The 23,396-nt window shown below is 39.6% G+C and overlaps 1 protein-coding gene across 1 annotated transcript in view; it reads left to right on the top strand.

The window, feature by feature from the left end:
* The window catches only part of LOC136881774 (cadherin-87A-like), a 120,807-nt gene that overhangs the window by 14,384 nt on the left and 83,027 nt on the right, over positions 1-23,396 (top strand). The window contains exons 2-5 of the mRNA XM_068229320.1: positions 13,357-13,538; positions 15,006-15,167; positions 18,012-18,137; positions 19,803-19,937. Of these exons, the coding sequence (XP_068085421.1) occupies positions 13,357-13,538; positions 15,006-15,167; positions 18,012-18,137; positions 19,803-19,937 (605 nt within the window). The remainder of the gene's footprint in view (positions 1-13,356; positions 13,539-15,005; positions 15,168-18,011; positions 18,138-19,802; positions 19,938-23,396) is intronic.

Genomic DNA, 23,396 nt, shown 5'->3' with positions numbered 1-23,396 from the left:
TAAGTTAACATTCTTGGATGTTAGTAGGTTTCTTTCTTTTTTTTTTTTTTTTTTTTTTTTTTCAGAAGGCTTCTTTCGCCTGTGCAATTCAAGCTTTTACTTCCCTCGCTACCTAGATATTTAAATTCCTTTACTTGGACTAATTTCTCTCCATCCATCAGCACATTGACAGTTTTTTTTTACCGTCCCTGATGCATTACCTTGATTTTTTTTTTAATTCTCATACCGCACCTGTCTCACGTACGGTACGGCCATTAACTTTTATATTTTATATTATATTACATTAATTCATTCATTCTAATGCAGCTATGTGACAACACATAATTTCACATCCCTGTAACCTTTTATTTTAACCTTTTATTTGTTTTTACTAGTACAAGTCAAACAAGTGTAATCTATTTTTTTTTGCAAAACTCTCTTTCGAGAGAAACCTCTGAGGGTGAACCCAGGGTGAAACGGAAAGGGAAAGAAATTACCCCGGGTTCACCGCCCAGAGATTTTTTCACACACACATTCACACAGGCCAGTGAAGAAGGTTATACAACGGCGATTTCCATGAAGGATACGTGGCCGCTATATCCCACACGGAAGTCTGGAGATTCGAACCTCAGAAGTTCTCACTCCCAGTCGTATAACCAACACCTAAACCGCTCGGCCAAAGCAGCTAGGCGATGGGGAGGGGTGAAGCGCAGGTACTTAGCTACAGCCGGTGTCACTTCGTAGTAGCGCTGATAGAGGGCAGGCTATGTACTGTATTCACAGGCGAACAGAGCTGGTACTTGCGTACAACTGGCATCATAGTTCAGAGTAGCGCTATTAGAGGGCAGGCTATGTATTTCACAGGCGAAGAGCTGGTACTTACGTACAACCGGCGCAACTTGATAGTAGCGCTACAAGAGGGCAGGCGATGTGTTTCTCCGCACAGCAGTCAGTTCCTAAGTTTGGTGCATTTTGTAAGTCTTGGGAAAATAGTTGTTCCCTTATTAATTCTTTAACGAGAAGGCTAATACAGCAAAATTATATACACTTCTTCTTCTTTATCTGTTTACCCTCCAGGGTTGGTTTTTCCCTCGGACTCAGCAGGGGATTCCACGTCTGCCGCCTCAAGGGCGTGGAGCGTGAGACATTGGGTAGGGGGATACAACTGGGGAGAATGACCAGTACCTCGCCCAAGCAACCTCACTTGCTATACTGAACAGGGGCCTTGCGGGGGATGGGAAGATTGGAAGGGATAGACAAGGAAGAGGGAAGGAAGCGGCGTGGCCTTACGTTAGGGACCCACCTCGCATTTGCCTGGAGGAGAAGTGGGAAACCACGGAAAACCACTTCTAGGATGGCTGAGGTGGGAATCGAACCCACCTCTACTCAGTTGACCTCCCGAGGCTGAGTGGACCCCGTTCCAGCCCTCGTACCACTCTTCAAATTTAGTGGCAGAGCCGGGAATCGAGCCTGAGCCTCCCGGGGTGTCAGCTAATCACACTAACCACTACACCACAGAGACGGTCAAATTATATACCGTACACATAATATTGTATATGCATTAATACTTGCAAACTTTTTATTTATTATGATTATTATTTAATTATTTGTTCGCCTCTGTGATGTAGTGGTTAGAGTGATTACCCGCCACCTCCGAAGGCCCGGGTTCGATTCCAGGTTTTGTCACGAAATTTTAAAAGCAGTGCGAGGACTGGAACGGGTCTACTCAGCCTCGGAATGTGAACTGAATAGAGGAGGGTTCGATTCCTACCTCGGCCATCCTCGACGTGGTTTCCCACTTCTCGGTACCTAACTTGAGGCCACGGTCGCTTCCTTCCCTCTTCTTCGTCTCTGTCTTCCAATCTTCCAACCCCCACAAGGCCCCTGTTCAGCATAGCAGGTGAGGCCGCCTGGTTGAGGTACTGGTCCTCCTCCACAGTTTCATCGTACGACTCAGTCTCACGCTCCAGTCCGAGGAAAAACAGACGGTAAACAGACTAAGTAAGAAAGAAAGAAAGAAAGAAAGAAAGAAAGAAGATTATTTAATTTTTTAATCTGTTTACCCTCCAGGGTTGCTTCACCCGCCGTACTCAGCGAGGGATTCCAACTCTACCGCCTCAAGGGCAGTGTCCTGGAGCGTGCGTGCGTGGTGGTGGTGATTATTGTTTTAAGAGGAAGTACGTCAGATGTTTCAAAATGATTATCGGCGATCTCTAAACAATATTATAGGTTTTTCATATGTCAGAATATTAAGGAAGAATTGCACACAGTATACTCTAATTTTCAGAGTTGCGAAGTAATTGAATATAAGCTATCGCATTAACTTACTTGTAACGATTACCTTCATAGTAATTTTTACGTTTGTTCGTTACGTGTTACAAAAAAAGTCATTCTTACTTTTAATTTACTTCATGAAGTAAAATATTGCCGGGATGAGTGGCTCAGACGGTACAGTGCTGGGCTTCTGGCCCCAACTTGGCAGGTGTGATCCTGGCTCAGTCCGGTGGTATTTGAAGGTACGGTAGCCTACTCAAATACGTCACCCTCGTGTCAATAGAATTACTGGCAAGTTAAAAGAGCTCATGAAGAACAAAATTCTGGCACCTCGGCGTCTCCGGAAACCGTAAACGTAGTTATTGGGACGAAAAACAAATATGTACTCATTTATTGAAGATAATACGCGTATCTTCGAGTCTTTCAACTTCAACCTACCACAAGTGTGCCATTATCGAATCAGCTAGGACAGGTGTGATCATACTATTATTAATATTATTAACAAATACATCGCAATTGGGAAATATGCCGGTGGCAATTTATCACTTACAGTAGAAGAACAGAGCATATCGAGCATCCTCGGGCTACGTAGGCTTAGGCTCCTCAGCTCCATTTGTGCTTGTATCGGCAAATACAGTAGAGACAATACGCGACACTCAGCGAGATATCGAGGGGCAGCTATTAGAGCTCTCTCTAGCGGATTGACCTGAGAACTACTGATTCTGTCATAACAGCACGTGTATTTGTGGGTGAAGTTTTTGGTGTTATTTATGCTTTTTCAGTGAGTTGACATAATTAAATAGTGGCGTGTGTCATTCATTGATATCTCCTCTCAACATGAGGGGAAAGGTATGTGCTGTGTTTGGCTGCAGTACCAGTAACTATGAAGTAGAGAAGAATGCGCGGTCTTTCTTCCGTTTCCCTCGTGACAAGGAAATGTAAGTAATATTGTGTTTGCATGTATGTTCTTCCAGTGACAAGGAGATTTTTATAGTACTTCATAATCTTCTGACCTGCTCGACCCATACCTAAATGACTTAAAATATAATTCGCATATTTTATTGTATAGTGCAGCAGTTAACCTTCAATACCGATGTGTTGTTGTAGGTGTGATCTGTGGGTTTGATTTAATTGAGTAAAGTACATATTCATATGAGTGTGGCTGGCTGTGTTCCAAGTTACCCCATTTGGAATGCCGTAATGCGTTGTCAATCACTGAAGAAAATATGGCTGATTTAAGAAATGTACATATTTTGTTGAAACAATATGATGATGCAAATTTGTTTTACCCTAATGCAATGGCATTATGGCAAGTATTGCTTATAGGGAAAGTTTGAATGTTTTTGAGGCTAAATTTATATATTTTCTTTCTGTTAGTAGGCTTCAAGTCAAAAGGAAAATTGTCCAGCTCTTAAATGCAAATTCATTGAATCATGTGTGTAAGGAATGTGCCGACATTTTTGTTGACAAGTGTTTTAATATGATGATACAATGCTTTTAAATTGAGAAGAAGAGAAAAATCTAGCCGTGAATGTTCAGGCAGGAATTCTAAAGCTACAAAAGTAGTGCATAAATGAAAGATCAAGCCCTTTCACAGCAGTCCATTTCACATCTTGATTATATGTCTAATTTCAATCTTTAAATAATAACCTTTTAAGTAATTCCTCATTCATTTATCCAGAATTACTTTAGCAACTTTGAAGTTAATATCTTAGTAACACTTTCTTTCTAGACGTAATTTATTTATCCATTTCCGTATATACATTTCCATTGATATTTGAATTTAGCGCGAATTTTCAGGTCAAGCCACTAGGAGCGCCACTTGCGACTTGTCTCCCATTTTAACAAGGCAAAATCCGGAAGTGTCGCGGATTGTCTCTAATCTATTTGGTATCGGTTTGTCACTGGAGCAGTTGGAGCAGTGACACATTATTTCTGGACCGTCACACCTCTAATGCCGCCCTCCCCACCCCGTCCGCAATAACTTTTGCGCCCCTGCTGGCACATATCATTAGTGCGTTTGAACAATTCTGCTGTTTAAATGAATTTGAAATTTAAGAGTGAGGTGCATCTCGCCCATATTAAAGACCCCTAACCTCATCCAGCCTTTGGTCACAGGGGTTCCGGGTTTGATTACTGGCGGGGTCGGGAATGTTAGCCATAATTTCGCTGGGACGGGGACTGGGTGCATGTGTTGTCTTCATCATTTCATCCTCATCACAACGCGCAGGTCACATACGGGCGTCAGATGAAAAGACCTGCATCTGGCAAGCCGAACTTGTCCTCGGACACACCCGGCACTAAAATTCATACGCCATTTCATTTTGTTTTTCATTCCATTATATTACATTTGTTTTCATAATGCAAAATTAATCTGAAAGCTTCCTGTAAAATAAAATCTCAGGCAAACCAGTAAGCTGTAATGCTGGAAGAAAGGACATCTCTTGGTTTCTTTTCGTTAGAAACTAGGTTCCGCTTTCAAACATACCAGTATCTGCAAAGATATAGTTTGACATTGGTGAATGAGACCAAGTCACGAATAATGATAATGTTAGAGGAGACCGTGGTGTTAATATGATAACTAGTAGTTTCCCGCTGGCTCCGCCCGCAGTGTACAATGTATGGTGTTGTTCGTTACTATCCTCACGGATGTATTTGCAAAGTTCTGACTTAATGAAATAAAGCACATGATCTGCTGCGGTAATAGAATGTAATATTGTGTCAAGAAAACACTTGAAAATACATTACACAAAGAAATTGAATTAAACGTTCCTTGGAACAACACTACGCGCCGAACTATTAAAAAGTCCTTCAAAGATCTTCGTCATGGAGACAAATGTACTCATAACTATTCTCATAATCTACCAATGTAAGTAGTTATTACCTCAAAAGAAAGCGCTTGATCCACTGAGCGTTTTTAGACCAAAATGAACTGCGTACCTCAATTAGAATGAAAGATATGATTGGTTCAATTAGAAAAAATGTTGAAGAAATGAGACGTCAAATTTAATGTGCACTCATAACTTTGCTCAGAATGAACCAATTTGAATAGTTAAGAGCTGAAAAAGAACCTGATCCACTGAGTGTTCTTAGGCCAAAACGAACTCCGTACACCTTAATTAGAACCAAAGATATGATTGCTTCAAAGAAACAAAAATTGAAAAAATGAAATAATTTTTGGAAAGTGGAAGTTAAGTGATTTATAGTACCTGATGACAAATTTGTGCATGAATACCTTTAAGTTAAAACAAAAATGAAGGAAATCGACCGGATAGAATGGCCGGACTGACTGACTTTAGTTTTCATTAAAAAAAAAAAATATATATATATATATTTATAGATTAGCAGTTTCCGGCTGGCTCCGCCCGCAAGGTACAAGTATGGTGTTGTTCGTTACTATTCTCACGGATGTATTTGAAAAGTTTCGAGTTAATGAAATAAAGCACATGATCTGCTGTGGTAGTAGAATGTAATTTTATGTCAACAAAACACTTGAAAATACATCACACAAAGAAATTGAATTAAACGTTCCTTGGAACAACACTACGCGCCGAACTATTAAAAAGTCCTTCAAAGATCTTCGTCATGGAGACAAATGTACTCATAACTTTTCTCAGAATCTAGCAATTTAAGTAGTCATTACCTCAAAAGAAAGCGCTTAATCCACTGAGTGTTTTTAGATCAAAACGAACTGCGTACCTCAATTAGAACGAAAGATTTAATTGCTTCAATCAGGGAAAAAAAAGTTGAATGTGCACTCAAATTGAATGTACACTCATAACTTTCCTCAGAATCAACCAATTCGATTAGTTAAGAGCTGAAATGAAAGATCTTGATCCACTGAGTGGTGGTGCTATTTGAGGATCCAACCAGCCTCTGGGCTGATGACCTAACAGACAGATAGACAGACAAACTTGTGTACCATGAATAGTTTAGTCCTTCGATTAATTTAGATTAACAATGAATATTCTAGGAGAAATTGAAATATCAAGTCGAAACACACTTACCACTGTCCATAGATCATGAGTTTAGTATTTTGTTCTAAACGTTTAGTATTAGGATTCATATTTTAATTTTTATTGTACATTATCTATAACATTCGGAACATTAGAGCCAAAGATATAATAGCTTCAAAGAGACAAAAAATTGAAAAAATCATATAATTTGAGGAAGGCGAAAGTTAAGTGCCTGATGACAAATCTGTGCATGAATACCTTTCAGTTTTTAAAAAAATGAAGGAAATCGACCGGATAGAATGGCCGTACTGACTGACTTTAGTTTTCATCAATTTTTTAAATTATATAGATGCTAAAGGAGGCCAAGACGTGCATATGGCAATGGCAGAGGAGACCATGATATTAATGCTAGAAGAGGTGAAGACGTGAATATGATAATAATGAAATAAATCGCAATATAACTGACCTCTTTGACATGAATATCTTATGTCTTGGGATCATCCGAAAATTTGTGTAACGTAACGCAACAGTGTGTGTGGCGGAAGTGACGTCACATTAGTCTTTACCGTAGGCCTTGGTCGCCAGTGATGTTGCGGCTAGGAGTTGCAGTTCTCCTTAATATAACAGCATTTCATTGTGTTCTGTGGTTTCATTTATTGATAGAAATTCATGATCATTAGCTTGTCGCAAAGGGGATTTTTTTTTCTTTTATTGCGACATCGCTCCATACCCTGGGTGTTATTTCCTGCCCACAGAACTCGTATGGGAGGCTCGCCCTTCTTCAAAGACATAGTCTGTGTTTGAGATGAAACATTTGTGTAAAGGAATGCCACAGTATAAACGTGTATCTTGTTCCGGTGTAATGAAGAGGTTACCTGAGGGCAAAATAGCTCACATTTCTGATGACAAAGCCACCTCTACAGAATCTACAAGGGATTAACGGCATTCCTTTCTCCTCTTTGCTTCCCGCTCTGGAATGTGAGGTGTGCTTTGTGGGGAAACAGAGACCAAGGGAAAAACAAACGATCAAGATATATTTTGGTAATTAAAAAACTTCCTACACTGGCAGGCAGGCAGGCAGGAAGGAAGGAAAGAAGGTTAAGAATAGGAAAGTTTCCTTGCATAGTGTGAAATTCTTGCGAGTGGATTTTCTGAAATGTAACAATGAAAATTAAGAATACCGGTAGCCATAAAACATCACATTTAGGGAGAATGACGATACGAAATGGATTGCGAACTTAAAAGACGGTAAAGACATGGACTAGAATTACGAACCTTTATATTTAAGAATAAGAGTAAGGCAAAGAAATACTAATTGCAAATATGATGATGATGATAATAATAATAATAATAATAATAATAATAATAATAATAATAATAATAATAATAATAATAATAATAACCATCATTCTATTGTCTCAGTACTGCTTTCACCCGTTTCAATTTGACATGATTTAGGCCACCTGCGTACCATTCTGGGAGTTCACCATGCTAGATGATATAGAAATAATTTTCGTTTCAACCTCGCATGGTTTGCGATTACACAAATTCCATCATTCTCTCGAGTTCTCTGTTCCTTTCTTCTTTCACCAGTACTTCGTTGGTTCGCTCGTGCTCTTTCTTTTGCCGAGAATACTGTTCTTCCTCGTTTCCTCGTCGTCGGTGGTGGTGATGGTGGTTATTATTGTTTTAAGAAGTAGTACAACTAGGCAACCATCCTCTATTTAAACACTAATCAGAGGAAAAAAAAAGGAAGGGATCCGACACTTCGAAAAATGAAGGTATCGAGCAAAGGAAGGTAAGGGCGACGAAGGGCGTGAAAATGAAGGACTCCCTAGGCCTCCATACGTAATACCGTCGGGGTCGGAAAAGAACAAGAGTTGACCAAGGGAGGTCGGATAGGATAGATGAAAGTGAGGAGCCTGGCACAAGTAAGTGGAGGCAATGTCAGGACTCAGCTATGGGCCCCGTGGTCGCCAACCCACGCTCCAAAGTTCAGAGCCCCTGGGGCCCCATTTAGTCGCCTCTTACGACAGGCAGGGGATACCGTGGGTGTGATTCTACCGCCCCCACCCACAGGGGGTCCTCGTCATCGGACAGATCCTTGAAAGGATCAACTCCGTCCTAGACAACCTGGGCTTCAACAAAGAAGGGCCCCAGCATTTGCCTGGTGTGAAAATGGGAAACCACGGAAAGCCATCTTCAGGCTGCGGACAGTGGGATTCGAACCCACTATCTCCCGGATGCAAGCTCACAGCCGCGCGCCCCTAACCACACGGCCAACTCGCCCTGTCCACTGATTGTCTTAAATTCATATTCGTCCATGCATTCTTCATCATCACGTTTCGATTCTGGTCAGTGGATGATTTGGGATTTTCAAATTATCATTACATTTTGTCTCATTTCGTTCCATTAGGAGCCGATGACCTAGATGTTAGGCTCCTTTAAACATCATCATCATCATCATCACCGTCTATTCTTTTAATGGTGTTATTTCACAGAGTCCATGTTCTAGTACCGTACATAGCATCTGACGAAGTTCTGACGCGACGTGTCACGCCTTCTGTCACACTGTAGATTCCTCATTTTTAGAAAGCTAGCACGAGCCATTTCTATTTCTACAAGGATTTCCAAATCAACGTCTCAATAAAGAAATATAGAAAAAATCACTTGGCGCATAATTTCCAGGTAATACAAACCCTAAAAGTAAAGAGGAGAAAAAATGGAAGGGATCCGACACTTCGAAAAATGAAAGTATCGAGCAAAGGAAGGTAAGGGCGACGAAGGGCGTGAAAATGAAGGACTCCCATTTTAATTACAAGACATGTTATTTCGCTTATTTTTTATAATAATAATAATAATAATAATAATAATAATAATAATAATAATAATAATAAACAAAATTTTCAAGGAAAGAACAAAGAAGAAGGAATTGAAATTGGCACGTGGTCCTTTGGTGGCCCATTCGAAAGAAGAAGAAGAAACAAAATTTTCAAGATGCCCGTTCCAGAGATCATAAAATTTGCGTCTGTCCGCGAATAGAATTGGATCTTAAGGACGGTCTCCACTGATTAACATTTAACAACAACATGTTAAATGTTAAAAGTGTTAAATGTTAACTGGTGACACCATTAGCATGTTAAATGTTAAATGTCAAAAACTGTTTCATTTGACATTGTGTCCACACTTAATAAACATGTTAAACTTGACATCCTTTGTTTATATACAGGTAGTTCATCATATCAGTTTATGGTAATACATTTATGGTGTCTAGTATTTTTAAATAAGGACAATGGACTCAGATGAAGAGGAATTGGCCTTTGTTATTGCCACTGTTGCTTCTTGTTATGATTTAGAAATGCAGTTTCATTAGGCACTTTTTCTCCCCTCACTCTGCTCATTGCTTCAAAAGCAAACCACTTTGAAGTATAAACTTCGTCCACTCCCGACTGCCGAATTTTCTGAACTTTCTGCAATTCTCGACTGTACTGGGAGCGGAAGGACGCTAGTTTTTTTTTTTTTTTTTTTTTTCGATTTACTCGCGGGAACAATTATAGATATTTTCGAGTTCCAGGAAACTGTCGGCTTTCTTCGCTTTATATCTGTATTCCTCTGATGAGACATCCCACAAATAAGACCTTTCTATTATATCATTAATTAAGTCCAGAGTAATCTCCTTGCTCTACTCCATTTCTGACTATACATTTTAGTATAGTGCAGAAAGAACGACACACGTGCGTGTACTGTATTTGTAGCTTATAACAAAGAGAAGGAGTGTTGCGGAGTGTTGTAATTATAATCCTACTATATGAGGAGCACGTCGTTTGCGTCGTTTAGGTTGTGTTGGCATGGAAACATCATGGAAGTTGCCGAAGCTGTGCCGACATCGCACGAACAACGAATTGACTTGACATGTTTTCCACTTGGAGCGGAAAACACGCCAACATGTTAAAAGTGTTAACTCAACATTCTGAGTTAACATGCAAAGTCAATTGGAAGACACAATCACAATATACATGTCAACTGTAACATGTTAAATTTAACATGTTGGTGTTAAATGTTAAACAGTGGAGACCGGCCTTTAGCCTCATTCATTAGCGGTAGCGTCTGAGAGTGTGTCAGCTGTGTGGAGGGAGACCTGCCAGGCTGAGCGACGCAACCGCTCGACCTCAAGGTTTCTCAAACTGTGATACGTGTACCAGTACTGGAGCGCGCGAACTTGGTGGATGAATGCAAAACATGTATAACAAGAATCTCTCTTAATTACGAATTGTAATTGCAAAGTCGATTAAAGTGATAGGAAAAGAATTCCTATTTAAACGTAGTTGCGGGGGTTTTGCAAGAGCTCACAGCATTGGTTGACTGGGGAAAACACCATTCCTTTCAATTCAGTGTTAATACATGTGAATCAAAGAAAAATACAACCAAAAATCCATTCTTACGAATTGAACAGTATCAGCCTAAAACGAGTTGAAGAAAAGAAGGATTTAGGAGTAATATTTGATAGTAAACTTCAGTTCAATATACATATAAATAACGCCGAAAAAAAGGCTTATAGGAACCTAGGATTTCTAATGATAAACACAAACAAATTCAAAAATATCAAAGCTATTATACAGGTATACAATTCACTAGTTAGAACAGTAATAGAGTATGCATCTATAGTCTGGAATCTATCATGTAATAAACGTATAAAAGATTTAGAAATTTATCTTGAACATTTTCTATGATATCTGTATTTCTGTATCTCGAACAATAGTGCAAAATATGTGGCATATAGTGACTTAATAACAAAGTTTGTGATAGATAAGTTTCATACCAGGAGAACATTGAGTGTAAAATACCTACATAGAATTCTCAAAGGTAAAGCAGATAAGCAAGAGTTACCTGTATGCGCCGTTTGGAAGTAATAGCTTAGAAATAATTTAACTTTCTTTATTAAAAGGTCAAAGACAAATCACCATATGAATTCACCATTAAACAAAAATATGTCAGTCAATTAATAGAATGCCAAACGTAGATATATTTCACAAGGAGAGTGTCTTTTTAGGTCAGTCAGATGGGAACTCACACAGAGAGAGAAGACATAAATTAGAGTTTCATACTGCTGTCATTTCTTGATGGATACAGTAATTTTGCATCCATCTCTTGGCACAGGCCAGAGTAAAGTGTAACTTCCACCGAAGTCCCAGTCAACATCCATGGCTGTGACAATATGGAAGTTGCTGGGGTATGGGTAGTGCTGAGTAACGACAGTCAGAGCACGACTAGTGCATCTGAGTGTTATGAAAGGTGCTGCTCGTAGGGTCAGTCGTGCTGCAATAGTACTTTCTGACCCAGTGAGGAAAGCAATGACAAACTACCTCACTCCGCATCTTGCCTAGTACGCCTTATTCTGGTGCTGCCACTGGTTTTGGGGGTTTCCTTATAACCGCATAACCTTTGGTGGTGCTATTTGAGGATCCAACCAGCCTCTGGGCTGATGACCTAACAGACAAACAGACAGACTTGTGTACCATGAATAGTTTAGTCCTTAGATTAATTTAGATTAACAATGAATATTCTAGGAGAAATTGAAATATCAAGTCGAAACAGACACTTACCACTGTCCATAGTTCATAAGTATAGTATTAGGATTCATATTTTAATTTTTATTGTACATTATCTATAACATTAGAAATAGAAATGTTCTGTAAGTGGGCAGAAATGTCTGTTGAACAATAAATCAAATAAATAAATACATAAATAAATAAATAGTAAAAAACAAACAAGTATTGGATGGTGGGATTCTCCATTCAACCTAACTTTTATTATGGAAATATTGTTCAATCGAGTTAACTAGCGACGATTTTTGTCATGATTATCTTGACCGCGAACTCATCAGTCCATGTCGACAAGGAAAATTGTGAAGATTATTATATAAATGAGAAAAGGTCGAGTCAGAAGAAAACTTAATGTGAAGGCCTGTATATAATACCGAAAGCCCATAAAATTGATCAACAATAGCATGACATTGACCCTCGTGCACTTACAAATTGGAAACCTTGGTCTAGAGAGTAGCAGGAAGATATCTATAATGAAATGATACAATGTTAAGTTAGGATGTGAACAAGTTGGTTTAAACTGTAGGTGCGATCTGTTTCGGTGATGTGTTCGTCTGTGGCCAGTGGAGGAGAATAGCTTATTTTTGACAAAGATGAATTTGGCCATAAAGGGTAAGAGACACAGAGAGTGAAGTGGGGGATTGATTTATACTCTGTGTTCTTAACGATTTCAATGCTTGAAAGTATAAGTCTCTCGGCTGTCGGTAGAACTATCTACGATAATTTAAAATGGAATATACTATGTGAAGAGGCAAGTTCCAAGACAGCGAAAATCCGGTGGAGGAGTGTGGAGCCACCTAAAAAATAAATATATTTGATCTTAATTAATATCAAATAAATTAAGTGTAATTTTGAAGTTTATTTCATGAAAATAGATCAGGTGGTTCTCCAGATTCTTTCAGCGACGGCAAAAAGCCACTGGTTTTGAAGGCTTGCGCTTGAAGACGACGATGGTTAGACTAAGTTTCTAACGATTTAGATATAAGAGGTATAGAACTAAATGAGGCCAAATCATCATCTTCCTCATCTTTTCCCGCTTCAAGCGGGATTGATGTTTCTGGCAAGTCTTTTCGACTTTATCCTATCCCACACATCACCTTCATCTTCTCGTACATTGTCTGCCTACCTTCTTGGTATCCCCCTATTTCTAGTCCCAGCCACAGTCATATCCCTCGCTCTCTTCCCTACATAGCTTTCATCCCTTCGTATAATTTGTCCATACCGCAACAGTCTTCTCTCCTGCACTTTCTTAGATACTTCTGCCACTTTAACTGTTCCTCTGATTTTCTCATTTTTGATGCGGGTCCATTCTAGTGACACCACTTATCCATCTTAGCATCTTCATCTCTGCAACATCTAATTTATTACATTGTGCCTTTGTTGAGGCCATAGCACTAGTCGCAAATAGAGGATTGTGGCGACGTTTTAGTAAATTCACAGAGGCTTGCAGACTGAACGCTGAAAGGCATAACGGTCTGTTTATTTATTTGTCTGTTTATTTATTTATTTATTTATTTATTTATTTATTTATTTATTTATTTCAGGTTCGACTGTAGCCAATGGCCCCCCTGTACTGACCCAGGATTTGAACAAGCTCGCTCTATCGGAGGGGGCTCATGTTGGAGATGTGGTGTTTCAGTTGATTGGATCAGATCCTGAAGGCGATCCTATCAAATTTGGCATCACAGGGACAGAGTCAGTGGAAGTGGATCCTGTATCAGGAAAGGTAAGTCGATCATTTTCGGAGGGGGGGGGGGGGGTAAGTATCGCACATATAGTAAGTTATGTCCCACGAAGGCAGCACAGAGGCTCCATTGCCGACCAATGCTCATGAAACTTTCCAAATATAAAGCCTCGGATATAGGCTACTGTTTGGTTATCACATAGGGCAATACGCACCGTGGTTTTAAATCTTGTGGAACAGCAAGTTTTTGTGTCTGCTAACCATTTTGGTGCTGCGAACAGTACGGTAGTGAATTTTTCGTTTCATGTAACGCAATTTAAACCTTGTAGAGAATGAGTGGCGAAAACTGAGAAATTAGCAAATCGTAGCTTTCCTTTTGTTAGTCATTTTAAAATGTCTGTATTGTTATTATTAGACATTTTTGGAATTTCTCAGAATACAATAACATGGTATTAGAAATGCTCTGCTCATTATCTTCCAACACATTCATCTTTGTTCATTATTCTGTCTCTGAAATTATTCACTATCCCATAACACCAATTCTGACACTCCTAGTCTTCCCACAATAGCAATTCCCAAATTCATTCCTTTTCCACAGTACTAATTCCGATATTCCTGCCTTTCCCACAGGACCAATTCTGACTTCCCTACCTTTCCCACAGTACCAATTGCGACATTCCTCCCTCCCCACAACACTAGTTACGATATTCCTCTTTTGCCCACAATACGCGGCTGTGAGCTTGCAACTGGGAGATAGTGGATTCGAATCCCACTGGCGGCAGCCCTGAAGATGGTTTTCCATGGTTTCCCATTTTCACACCAGGCAAATTCTGGGGCTGTAACTTAATTAAGGCCACAGCCGCTTCCTTCTAACTCCTAGGCCTTTCCTATTCCATCGTCGCCATAAGACCTATCTGTGCCAGTGCGACGTAAAGCCACTAGCAAAAACAATGCCCACAATACGAATTCTGACATTCCAGTTTTCCCACAATACCAATTCTGACATTCCTCCCTTTCCCACAATACCAATTCTGATACCCCTGCCTTTCCCACAATATTAATTCCGATATTCCTACCTCTCCCACAGTACCAATTCTGACATCCCTGTCTTTCCCATAATACCAATTCTGACATTCCTGTCTTCCCCACAGTACCAATTCCAACATTCCTCCCATTCCCACAGTACCAAATCTGATTTTCCTCACCTTTCCATAATACCAGTGTGATAAATAGCACCACACCAAACTAATATAAACTTTCTTCAGTGTAATTTCAGTTATTTCTGGAACCACCCAGGCTCATTTTGGTTTCAGCCGGGGTTTAAAGCTGGTTGCCCTTCCTGACACCACATTATTTTTTGCAATAAAAATCTTAACCCAGGATTGACCAGGATTGAAACCTCAGACTTCTGGGTGGGAAGTCGGAAGCCGAGCCACTGAGCTGATATATGGAGATTGTGAGTCTGTTCAAAATAGAGAAATGCATACATTTTTTTTGTATCTTCTCCAGATGAGAGTGGCTCGACCTCTGGATCGAGAGATGAACGATGCTCTCCACTTCGTAGTCACGTTGGAAGACGTGGCTGAAGAAGGTGGTGAACACAACGTGGTAAGGATACCGGTCACTGCGGTCATCCTCGATAAGAACGACAACGCGCCAGCTTTCAAGGACGTGAGTATCCTGTGATTATTACTCGCTGGTTTGATTGTATGAACATCCCCATACATAACATTAATATTTTGAAAATCATAATCATCATCATCCTTTAACCATCTCCAGTTGTCTGGGTACGGTACAAGAGCCCTGTCCATTTTTGTCATTCCAGGTACATTACTTCCTTCTCAGCTTGGTGCCATTCCATTCCTCTTCCTTCCAGGTCCGGCTTTACTCATCCACCATTTCCTTGGTCTGCCTCTCGGTCTTTTGTCTTCCAGTTCCTTTTTCTAGGCATTTTCTTGCTGTTCTTATTTGATCCATCCTTTTTACATGGCCATGCTATTTGAGACTTGACGTTCTTAAATTTTCATTTAGCGATTTATTTACTTGTCTATTATGACAGATCTCTTCTTGTTTTCTGTAGCACTGACCTCAGGAACTTCATTTCTGCAGCTTGAAGTCTGCTACTATCTCTATCATAGAGTTTCAAGGGCATAGGCAGTTATTGGCACAGATACAGGGTTCTCTTTGTCCTTAAAGGCATTTGGTTATCCCATAGAAGAGACCTAACTTGGTGATAAAATTGTGCTTCTTTTTTGACTTCTGTTAGTGATTTCAGCATAGGACTTCGTGTCACTAGTTACAATCCTACCAAGATCCTGAAAATGGTAAATATTTTCTAGTTTCTCGGTGTCCAGTTGGATGTTAATCTGTAGGGCTTGCCCACTGACTGGCATTGCTAACTCTTTTTGTGTGGCTTATTTTTAGGCCAAACTGCTGGTTCCAAGTGTTTAATTTCTGTTGCACTTCTTCCCCTGTTCCTCCCCAGATCACCACATTGTCTGCATTGAAGTCCTCAATAGATTAATTTTTCACTCTCTTCATTACTTCATCCATCACCATAATTATTATTATTAAATCAAAAGTGCACAATGTGCAAAAACAGTTTTTGTACAGACAGTCAACTATGCTAATGCCATTCTTATTATTGAGGTTGTCCTCATTTTGCAGTTTTTTACATGGTATCTTTCACAATGATCGTTGCACAGGTTACACATACAGTCTTTGTTCGGTTGGTGGAAGTTTTTGGTTTGGCAGAAACTGTGGTGAAATCCATGAGTGGCGTAACGTGTAATTACATGCCGTAGCTCGTAATTTGCTTGCTTCCACTCTTCCATCATTATGGCGTCCGAGGAATAGAAGTCGCGCCAAAGAGCATTTCGTTTCTCGTTTAAAGTTTGGCGTGCATTCTCGTAGGGCTTGGTGTTTGGTAGACAAAACTGTGTTTTGATATCATCAATGAAGTAATCCTGTTTGGTTAGAACATATGTTAACCTTGAAGGGGCTGACTTCCCAATGCCTAGAATTCTCTTGAGATATCGGGCCTTGACTTTTTCTATTGTCATCAGGTCACTGAGTGTGAGTTTTTCCCAGGTGATGCTAATCCCATAGGTTGCTATTGGTGATATGGCTGTCCTGACCAGTAGCATTGCTGTACCCAATGATGTTTGTTGAGGTTGTTGAATGTTGTAGATGGCTGCCCTGTTGCACTCCTTTATTTGTAAAGAACCAGTCAGAATAAGCATCTCCTATCTGGATACAGCTATGCTAGTGGTTGTACAACATTTTACCTTGTTGGTAGGATATACTAGCATGTTCCTTCTTTCCAGACATTCCTATATTTAGTCTCATGGCAAGCTGTCATGTGCCTTTTCTATATCCAGGAAGACAAAGATGATACCCATTCCCTTCTCCAAGTGTTTTTTCATGATCATCTTAACGATGAAGATAAAGCCTGTTGTTGTTCTGCTGCTTCTAAACCCGTACTGTTCCTCTTCAAGCTGTGGTTCAATAATGGGCCTTAATTGTTGTTCACCGGGCGAGTTGGCCGTGCGGTTAGGAGCGCGCAGCTGTGAGCTCGCATCCGGGAGATAGTGGGCTCGAGTCCCACTGTCGGCAGCCCTGAAAATGGTTTTCCGTGGTTTCCCATTTTCACACCAGGCAAATGCTGGGGCTGTACCTTAATTAAGGCCACGGCCGCTTCCTTCCCATTCCTAGGCCTATCCTGTCCCATCGTCGCCGTAAGACCTATCTGTGTCGGTGCGACGTAAAGAAAATAGCAACCAAAAAAAATTGTTGTTCGATAATTTTCTCCATCAACTTAAGTCCATATAGAGTCAAACCTCGATATCTCAAACCTCCATTACTCAAATTTTCAGTATCTCAAAGTAACTTAAATTTCCTGACCATTTGTCCTATTCTTCACTCGAAATTCGGTTACACAAATTTCTCGATTTCTCGGTGACTCGAATTTGTGCAACATTAACTGTGCAATACGGCATTTACAGTTTGTGAGGAACAGTTAACAAGTAAAGTAAGGGTTACAGTGATGCTGGGAGCTAATATGACGGGGACCGAAAAACTAAAACTTATAGTGATCGGAAAATTGGTGAAGCTTCGCTGTTTCTTAGGTGTGAATTAATTACCGGTCGCGTACGAAAGCAACCCCCAAAGTTGCGGACGACAGGCTCTATTTACGAGGGCTGCGTGAGTTTGGCAAGAAGTTTCAACATGAAGGGAGGAAAGGTTAAGAGTAGCAAATTGAAGAGACTAACAGATTTTTTTCCAAAGGCGCTAACCGAGCTATGTTTCTTGTTTTACTTCTGTATGTGCTGTATCCTGTCTTCTAAAAGTTACTATAATAAGGATTATAATTAAAGTAATGCATTAAAATGGAGTTTGTTTGTATATTTTAAAATGAATTGCTGAAGAAAGATATGTCTAGGAAAGGGGCAACATCTGGTAACGCTGCACAAAGGTATATGATACCCTACTTTAATCTCTGTGCTTTCTTCACAGGTACCTTATGTTATAGCAGTACCAGAAGACACTCCCGTAGGTAGCACAGTGTTCCGTGGCATAAGAGTAGAAGATGTTGATGAGCTGGGGGAGAGATTGGCTGTTACCTGTGTGGATCTACCTCAGGTAAGAGAATTACTACACATAATACGCAAGTTTATGAAAAGAAACTTCCAGGTAAAATTAACACAATATATCCTCCACATATTACAAGATACAATACCAAATCGCTTGGTTGTCTCAATTGAAAGCTGATCATCATCAGATCATCACCGATTCCTTTACTCAGATAATTACTCGTACAAATGTGCCCAAAGTACGAACATCATGAACATCATGATATCTGACTGATTTTAAATACAGGGTGGATCAGAACTATACTGACAAACAAAATCAGGGACGCTGTTCGTGTTATGTTGGCGGAGAAAATTTTTCTGTTTGAGGAAATGAGGTTACCTTGTTACTTCAGGGTGTATTACACATTTTTTCCGCAGCAATGGAAATGAATACTAGAAGGAAACTTAGTTTGACAAACACATTATTCCTTAATAATGAAAAATGAAAACCTACAACCTGTTTTCCAGTCACTGACCGGGTCAGGGATGTAATGAATGAAGCATATATAGGCTGTTAGTACGATGGGGTCGCCACTCCCAAAGTGATATATTAATGACTGATAGATGCTATGAAATGAGAATGGAGAGTGTTGCTGGAATGAAAGATGACAGGGAAAACCGGAGTACCCGGAGAAAAACCTGTCCTGCCTCCACTTTGTCCAGCACAAATCTCACATGGAGTGACCGGGATTTGAACCACGGTATCCAGCGGTGAGAGGCCGACGCGCTGCCGTCTGAGCCACGGAGGCTCTTCTTTAATAATATACATTCATATTTAGAAATCATGTAAACCTGTGCCATTAGGGGCTGCCTGGCCGAGGCGGTGTGTTCAGATCGCCCGGAAGGACGTGGGTTCGATTCCCCGTCAGGAAGTCATAAAATTTTAAAAATGAAATTTTCACTTCTGGAGGTGCACATGGCCCTGAGGTTCACTCATCCTACACCAAAAATGAGCACCAGGTTAATTCCTGGGGGCAACGGTGGCCGGGCTTAGAGCTAACCACTCTACCCCATCAAATGCTGAGGTTTTGGATAGTGGAAGCCTTTACTTTCCACTCCTCCAAGGGCCTTCATGGCCTGTACGGAGATGACTTTGCTTTTTTTTTTTTGCTATGCCTTTATAATCATTCAGAATGACAGTGATCCTGGCCACAAATTTGCCGTTTCCTTGATAATTTCCAAACACATGAATATTTTTCTATTATTCTTTTTTATTATGGTTAGTAATGTTATAGCTACAACATACTAGTATCAGTGGAGTCCATCAAGTTTTTTTTCATGAAGTTATTTTCAAATAGTCAATTTTCCATTAATTTTCATTTGATAATATTTTGTTTAAACTTAACAAATGAAGCTATCCAAATAATTCTAGCATATCTTCTTCTTCACTATGAAATATGCATGCATGAAAAATTTCATCTTGATATCTTAAACACTTTCAGAGTTATCAGGGAAACGATCAAGAAACTTAACCAATCTTACTGAGCTTCATGTTTTTGGTCATAACTCCAAAAGCATAGGAGATACTAATAAACATTTTGTACTGTTATTATAAAAATAAAAGTTCAATTTTAATTGAAAAGAATAAATTGGTTGGTTGGTCATAGGTGTTAGTCTCTCCTTAAAATCAAGTGATTCTTCTGTGAGGCTAACAAAGTCACTTTCCATGTTTCAGCGTCCAGATGCATGTTCCTTGTTGGAGGTGGTCACACTGAACACAACAGAGCAGAGCTACACCGGTGTACTGATCTTACGTCGAGCCCTCGACTACACTCGAAGCCAGACCTACGAGATGCTACTTATAGCCTCGGTATGTTTTTCATTTTCTCATCAGATTCAGAAGGAGGTGAAAATGTATGGGCGGGCTGAGAGGACCTCAAGCGGAGAAAATCGTTCTCACAAGTAGACGTAGACAATTAAGTTTGACTTATGCTCTCAACACTCCAACACTTAACGTGCAATAATTTCAAATGCTGGGTCATCAACATCAGCACGATCAATTTTATAGCCATGTTACATTAAATCTGTGCAGTCCTTGGACATAGTGATACATTTAAAATAATATATGCAATATTTTGATATTGTGATCTATGTTATGCTCATGTGCAGGTTATTTTAAAGATTTTTTAATATGTTATCAAAGGTTTTATGATGCGACTTTTAACATGTCGCATTGCAACATGGATGCAAAGGCTTTTATCAAATAGTTGAATGTTGTTCTTTACTTTATTTTTCAAACGAGACTTGTTCTTATTTGACTGAAGATGTCCTGAAAGTGGGACAAAACATGTCTCATTATTTCATTATTATAGCTTAATGCAGTCTTAAGAGTAAAGACGTTTCACAGTATTGTAAAGGCGGAATATTTGACATAAGGATTTCACAAGTTAATACTTACGACAATACGGGCTCAAGCATGAAGTTTATTATGTGTAATTATGCTCTCATGGTAGCAGCTATGACTAAATCGCACATTAAGTTTTATGTTTTTCCTATTATATACCAAGGTATAAACATTAGATCAGGATCAAAACCACTGCCTTTCAGTGTCAGAATAGCCGAGTTTCTCGAAGAATTAAGCCTAAATATCCCTCCTATAGTCCTCTCAGACCATTCTCTCAATGTCCTACCATGGACAATTACCCTTCCAACAATTAATTTTGAACTAAACAAGTGTCAAAAACCAAATTGACAATCTCAGTTCCAACAATTATTTCAGCTGCCTCTGTGGATCCGTGGTAGTGTCGGCCTCCGAATCCCAAGATAGCGGGTTCAAACCCGGCAGAGGTAGTCGGATTTTTGAAGGGCGGAAAAAAGTCCATTCGACACTCCATGTCGTACGATGTCTCTTGCTCATCTCTTGTACGATCTCTGGGGATACATTTGGTATTTACCCGACAAAATTAATTAAATCTCAGCCATAGATGCCCAAGAGAGATCCGGTTTACTCTGTCTGCCATCTAGCGGACCTAGAGTAAAACGGAACGTTGAATTTGACGAGCAGACAGCCAGATGGCGTCAAATCGAAATGTCTGCACACGGTAGCTGAGGCCATACGATTATTATTATTAACAATTATTTCCTGAAATTTCTAATAAATACCCAAGGCACGGTGCAATCTATGCTGATGGATCAAAATGTGAAGAAAGAAATGGTTGTAGATTTATATATCCTAAACATACCATGCTATACCGATTGCCTGACTACTATACAGCCCTCTCTAATAAACTCTGTGCAATAAAGCAAGCCATGTTACACATTTTGAAAACCAACACCTGCAAAATCTCCTTTGTGATTTTTTTCTGATTCAAGCAAGAGAGAGCCTATCATCGAAACACATTCTTGAACAAGAAATACAACTGTTGTTCAACAACACCATGAACGAATACAAACAAGCCATCCTTGTGTTGATACCCTCACACAGGGGTATTCATGGCTATGAATCCGCTGATCAGGCAGCAAAAGAAGCTACATATGTCCCATTATGTGATCTAACAAAGACATTATTGCCTACGTTTAAAAAAAAAAAATTATACCAACAGTGGAAGATAAATTGGCTTAAAACTTCAAACAGCAAACTCCATGAAATAACAACGGAATCTACAGTACAGCATTACCTTCACGACCTCCACAGGCAAGATCAAGTCTTGATATCTAGAATAAGGATTGGCAACAACTACCTCCTTGAGAAGAAACAGCCTTCCATCTGCACAACATGCAATAGTGTGCTGACTATTCTTAACACTTGTCAATATAAAGCAATACGATCCTGTATTGGAGCTTTAAAGTCCACACCTACCAATGCACTTTTAGTTGAATCCTGCGAAGCTCCCTTACAAGCACGTAGAAAAATACTTGCGACGAAATATTTACTTAAAAAGTTTTCTTTAACAAGTCATCCTTTAATTCCGAAGTTACAGTTACTCTCGGAGTATTATTCCGTTCGGCACCAGGGTTTACGCAGATTGCCAGTACTGTTTCATGCTTTTACTACATTGAAGTCGAAGCAGTGTACCTTAATACACAGTGTTACTTTACTACCCTATACCTTACCCTATCAGGTTTCTTATTTTAAGCCTCAACTAATATGGCCTACACGTAATGGCTCTACTAACGTTACTTGTCTGCAAGGGACCGAGATATGTCCTGTTAAACAAGTGAAATTTTCTCATATTCCACGAAGCATAAACATTTTTACAGATGGGGCAAAGAACATTAATGGAGTTGGTTCCGCTTATTATATACCTTCTCTAAATGTTAAAGAACAATATGGTTTGCCTAGGGACTGTTCGATTTTTACGGCGGAGTTATTCGCCATACAGCAAGCTTTACTTTTTGTTCAGCGACAGGGATATACGAGAGCTACAATCTATACGGATTCGCTGAGTGCATTACAATCTTTGGTTTCGTATGAGTTATCCTATAATTGGTATATATACAATGTCAAGAGTCTCCTTTATATGCTTGACAACGTCGGTATTTCCATAACTTTAGTATGGGTACCAGGTCATGTGGGTATTGAGGGTAATGAAAAGGCAGATTGTCTTGCAAAACAAGCTTCTCGTCTTCCTGTTCCGAATACTAACAATATTGTTCCAGCTTCTGATTATGTAGTTGTTATCCGACAGGAGGGGTGTCAAGAATGGCAGAATTTCTTCCGACAGACTGCACAAGTCAAAGGTAACTTTTATTATCATTTACAACCAACACTTTTGGTTAAACCTTGGTTTATACGAGCATCTTATACTAGAAGACATATTATTAACATCATTCGGTTACGGTTTAATCATGCCCTTACACCACAATATCGATCACGTTTCCATTTAACGCAGGATACAAACTGTTTGTGTGGTACAAATATCCGTAATGGCGACTCCAACCACATTTTCTTTGAATGTTCTTTATATGCTAACCCCCGTAAAAAACTTCTGGCTAACCTCAAGCGACTCAAGCAGGTTTGTCCTACCAGTGTTTCTTGTTTGCTCTGTAATCCTACAGTCGAGATTATTCGAGTGCTAAATTTGTTTCTAGATGAAGCCAATATCGTGTTATAATTCTGTCTGTAATATAGTGTGAGAATTACTCATCCTTTTCAAGGTTCCATATGAGTGATTCCTCATATCATTAGTGTATTACTTGTGAGTGCTATTTTGGATTCTTCGTGTGGGTGAAGCTTTAGACGCAGTGTGATTGCAAGATTGGAAGTTTCCCGTATGACAACAGTCTACTTTAGCAAAATGGGGTTGTTATGTGATATAGTGAAGTTCCG

Source organism: Anabrus simplex, chromosome 10 (assembly GCF_040414725.1).
Source record: "Anabrus simplex isolate iqAnaSimp1 chromosome 10, ASM4041472v1, whole genome shotgun sequence".
Classification (NCBI taxonomy): Eukaryota; Metazoa; Arthropoda; class Insecta; order Orthoptera; family Tettigoniidae; genus Anabrus; species Anabrus simplex.
Note: the sequence above shows the minus strand (reverse complement) of the source record. Positions and strands in the feature narration are given on the sequence as shown.